The 4,278-nt window shown below is 36.6% G+C and overlaps 1 protein-coding gene across 2 annotated transcripts; it reads right to left on the reverse strand.

Moving 5' to 3' along the window:
• Window positions 1–101: 101 nt before the first annotated feature.
• rnf181 (ring finger protein 181) lies at window positions 102–3,053 on the reverse strand. 2 transcript variants are annotated; one of them, XM_074669979.1, is made up of 6 exons: window positions 2,986–3,053; window positions 1,541–1,643; window positions 1,318–1,454; window positions 1,054–1,169; window positions 883–957; window positions 102–795 (listed from the first exon to the last, which is right to left on the reverse strand). In XM_074669979.1, the coding sequence occupies exons 2-6, from the start codon at window positions 1,624–1,626 to the stop codon at window positions 736–738; spliced, it is 474 nt and encodes a 157-aa protein (XP_074526080.1). In that variant the 5' UTR covers window positions 1,627–1,643; window positions 2,986–3,053; the 3' UTR covers window positions 102–735. The 2 variants fall into 2 exon arrangements, with proteins under 2 accessions (XP_074526080.1, XP_074526078.1); XM_074669977.1 differs by having other exon boundaries at window positions 1,541–1,659; window positions 2,986–3,047.
• Between the last annotated feature and the right edge of the window lie 1,225 nt (window positions 3,054–4,278).

Below are 4,278 nucleotides of genomic sequence, written 5' to 3' on the forward strand. Positions count from 1 at the left end.
TTACTGAAGTGTAACCCACACTACAGGATCGTGCTGAGGATCTCTCGCCCTCTGCTGCTTTGATATTTCTTCTTCCAGCCAATCTTAAATAAGCAAACAAGTTTAATACATAGGATTTATTTTTTTCAGAATTTGACATCATTCTTTGTGAAAAAGTAAAACAAAAACATTAAGACAAGCAGGAATCATTTTTTTATATGTGTCAGTGAACAATAAGAGAAGCACAGCTGATACTCAGCTGATTTTTGTTTACATAAAAAAAAGAAATGTTGAAATGTTTCAACTCATTCAAAATATATTCATTCTAACTAAGTGAAGTGGAGCGTTTCTTTTGCATCTGTAGAAAATTATTTTTAGCCTTTGTTGGCCCAGGTCCTTAAACTGCATTCACATCAGGTTTGTGATTGACAGAGAAAAAAGACTGACAGTTTTTCCGAGTGTTAGCCTTGCAGTCACGCCGAACAGAAATAAATAAGAACTTAATAAGCTGGTTGTATATGCATATAAGAATGGGTTTTGTTCATATGGAACAATCTTTGAACAGTAAAGAAATTTTGGGGAGATTTTGTGGTCAGACATTCTACTCATAACAACAGCTATAAGGCTGATATGGACGTTATTCTTCAAGCACATTTTTTAAATTTCTGTATAAAACAACACAGAAGTAGAGTTTTCATTTCCTGAAAAGTTCATTTTTGTCATTAAAATGTGCCACAAACTGTCATCACAGTCCTGTCATGTGTACATGGCTCCATGTAGATCTTCTAGTCTGTGCTCCCTCTGTTTTCTTCTCTCCTGAAGGACAGAGAACGGATTCAGTGAGGGAATGAAGCCACATCGTGAGTATGTTTAATACACATTAATGTATTATTATTCTCTAACCTTGTCTTTTTTAAACTCCTCATACTCTGGATTGTCAGTCGGTAGTTCAAGTCGGCAGAGAGGGCACGAGTTGGTCTATGGTTTGTAAAATATAGAAAGAGAATTGCTTCAGTTGTTGCAGAAAATAAGATTATCATGTGAAACTGAGCTTAACATGTCAGTGAGCTTTACCTTCCCCAACCAGGGCAGGATACATCCTGAGTGAAAAAGGTGTTTGCAGGGCATTTCCCGAACCGTCTCCTGTTCCTCAAACTCCAGCAAACAAACAGGACACTTCAGACCTTTGTCTGTTAGAACGAAATATAACAGATTTAAATCTTTTAGTGTCACTGATCCAGGAGAAGAGTCATTTTTCCATTTACATCTGATTCTATTTGCCTGACCACAAAATGAATGTCTGATACTCTCAGTTGTACTGGATCAGATGTCTTTCACCTGCTTGCTCTGGAGAGATGACGACCACTGTGAGGGTCTGAACAGCTGTTTTTGCAGCCGGAGGAGGAAGGCGCTGGTCCCAGTCAGACAGGTCAAATGCTCCTGAGTCAATCAGGTCCAAACCTTGCATTAAAGACCTGTAAAAAAAAAAAAAGCAGTCAGCCAAAGCAGAGTGCAACATTCACTGATATTCAGCATTACAGAGGGGTGTGCTGAGCCTCACCTGGCCAGTTCAAGAAGTGCATTCTGGCGATACTGCTCCTCAGGGTTGGTGGGCTCACAGTCATGTTCATCAAAGTAGGATGCCATTTTGGTCCAGACAGCGTCTTTGCATTAAGATATCAGACAGAGGACACAAGCGTGAGAAATGTTTAATCATTCCTCAAAACTGGAAAAATAAGGAGGGCAGGCTTTTTTTTTAATTATAGATGACTTATGTGGCAGCAGAACTTTATGATCAGAACAAGCAGTGTTGCAGTGCCAGAAAAGGATGGAGAATCAGTCGCTGTGCTGTAAACACATCTCTCAGTAAAATGCGCCTACATTTGACTGAACAAGCATGCTCATCCTCATCCTCAAGAGGCAAACTTGTGATAATTAATACTGGTTGAACATCTCCATCCTCAGTGTGAGCATTTTTTCTTGAAAAACAAATGACTGCATCTAAAACTTGCTGTGCATCTTTAATCCACCAGAGATTTGAATGAATAAAAAATGAAAAACCTTCCATGTTAGATGTAATATGAGGCCTGTGAATCTGCAACTCATCTAAAATATAAAATTTTACAAACTTATCCTCAAATATTCGCTGTACTCTTAATGTTAAATGTGGTATTCATTACTGATAATCTGAGCCTCCGTTGTCTAAAGACCAAGTCTTGTGATATTCTTCTGTCAGCTCAGATGATGCGTTCAGGGTTGAATTATTCCCTTCTGTCCAAAAAGTATTTTTTAATAGATATCTTTGTCAAGTCTGAGAAAATTGTGCCAAGTTTAACACTTAAACTGATACATAACTAAGACTTACTGAATAAAGAGAACACACTTCCTTACTTGTTTCCTCTTTTTTTACTGAATACTGTAAAAAAAAAAAAAAAACTGTGTATCAAACAAGCCACATTTGGTGTTGAAGGTGAACATTAAACTATTACATTAGTTATCCAGTGTATATTTTAAGATGTTTTTTTAGTTCACAGGCTCAATAAATAATTAAGATTCAAGAATAACATCATTTTTGGACTTACTTGGTAGTTAAGGCTTGACAAGGAAAACATTACTGCCACAAGCTTGAAAACACATACGATTACGTTCATTGATATAAAATTATAACTGTTTAATGTCAGTCTTTACCTCATAAAGTTTTAGCCGAGGACAAAAGACTAGAACAATCAGCCACAATCAAACCCGTTATGTTAGTGAACGAAAATCATGTTTCATAAACCCTCTAACAAATTACTGAAGCATCATAATACTGACACAGCAGAAACGTATGTTTCTAAAAAAACAACAAAACCATTTAAGGTTATTTATTGACATTAGTTTCGTAAAAACTGACCGAGACTACAACTCAGTTATCTGAAAAATTACAGTTTTTCCTCTTTCTAAAAACAGATTCATAAATGTGGATAATTCACCGATATTTATGTCAGATAGATAAACCGAACTCACCGCTCACAGCAACAAAAATAAACAGGTCATTCTTCCGGGTATGACGACATTAGTCATGTGGCGGTGTGACCAATCAGAACGAGGAATCCTGTTCCTCTTCTTAATCTGTCTAAAGAAGAAGGCGGCTGGCAAACAATAGTGGCACACTACTGCTCCCAGGTGGTGAGAGACTTCAACTGGGGGTGAAAATTAAGTTTGTGAAATCAGAACACATATTTCCAGTATAAATACGGGCCCTTTGACTTCGAATCATACCAGATAATAGTATACTTTTAAAATTGACAAACTAAATCCATGTAAAACCTAAACACAGCTGCTAAGTGTCAGGTTGATTCAACCGAAAAACTTTTTTTTTTTTTTTTTTAGATCATATTTACTCCAGTTACTGTAATTGAGTAGTTTTTATGTCTTCTTTTGTTTGTTTTTGTTTTTTCACTTTTAAGAACAGTTTTTAAAACCAGTAGTTTTACATGTACTTAAGTTACTTTTTGTGTGAAGTTTTGAACTTAATTCCATTTCACACTTCAACAGTTACTGGGTAAAAAAAGTCAGAAAGTATTTGATCTGTTTATCAACAGTGCCCTTGCAGCTGGTTGGCTGACATCTCTGGTACAGTGATTAGATAAAGTAACGTAGAGGAGCGCACACTGCTCATGCTGAAATCACAACACATCCTTTCACAGGTTAGTCCTTCAGGTCACCAACTGTTCAGAGAAACAGAGATTTGATAAAGCTGATGCCTCTTTCCCACCACAGTGAGCTCAAATGTGAGCCTAAACCAGATCCTGATCAGAACAAGCCGTCCTGCAATCTGGACAATTATAGTGAACTCTTTGAACTCTGTCTATCAACTGTGACTTGGTGTAGTGAGCGTTTACAAAGTGCAAAATATAAAAGAGGAAACTTAAATATTCAGGAACTTTAACCTGTGTATGTTTTGTTCTCACATTAATGCTCTCCTGTTAGTTAGACTTCAGCTATCAGCACAGGGAGAGATGTTCTGGCTGCATTTGAAGCTCATAACTTAGACATCTTTTCAACCCTCCTCACTCTACACCCCTGATTTAAAATTAACCGCTGAGTACTTAAAAGAGATTTTACAGTAAGACTTTTTACTTTTACTTCAGAAGATTTACTGACTAATAATTTTACTTCAACTTAAGTCAATTCTTTGGATCTAAAGGTGCCTGAGGTGAAATGAATTGAGAGTTAAGACACAGTCACTAGAAAAAGACAAAAATCTTTGAGAAACAGTTTGATACCAAAACAGAATTTATTGGCATAAATCAGACT

This window comes from Halichoeres trimaculatus, unplaced genomic scaffold (genome assembly GCF_033239565.1).
Source record: "Halichoeres trimaculatus isolate MK-OKI-2021-1 unplaced genomic scaffold, fHalTri1.1 fHalTri1_scaffold_5, whole genome shotgun sequence".
Lineage (NCBI taxonomy): Eukaryota > Metazoa > Chordata > Actinopteri > Labriformes > Labridae > Halichoeres > Halichoeres trimaculatus.

Coding starts and splice junctions, on each gene's coding strand:
- rnf181 (XM_074669979.1), bottom strand. CDS start 1,626: ATGGCATCCTACTTTGATGAACATGACTGTGAGCCCACCAACCCTGAG. Junction 1,170..1,317: donor CATCTCTCCAGAGCAAGCAG/GTGAAAGACATC, acceptor TCGTTCTAACAG/ACAAAGGTCTGAAGTGTCCT. Junction 958..1,053: donor TCCTGCCCTGGTTGGGGAAG/GTAAAGCTCACT, acceptor TACAAACCATAG/ACCAACTCGTGCCCTCTCTG.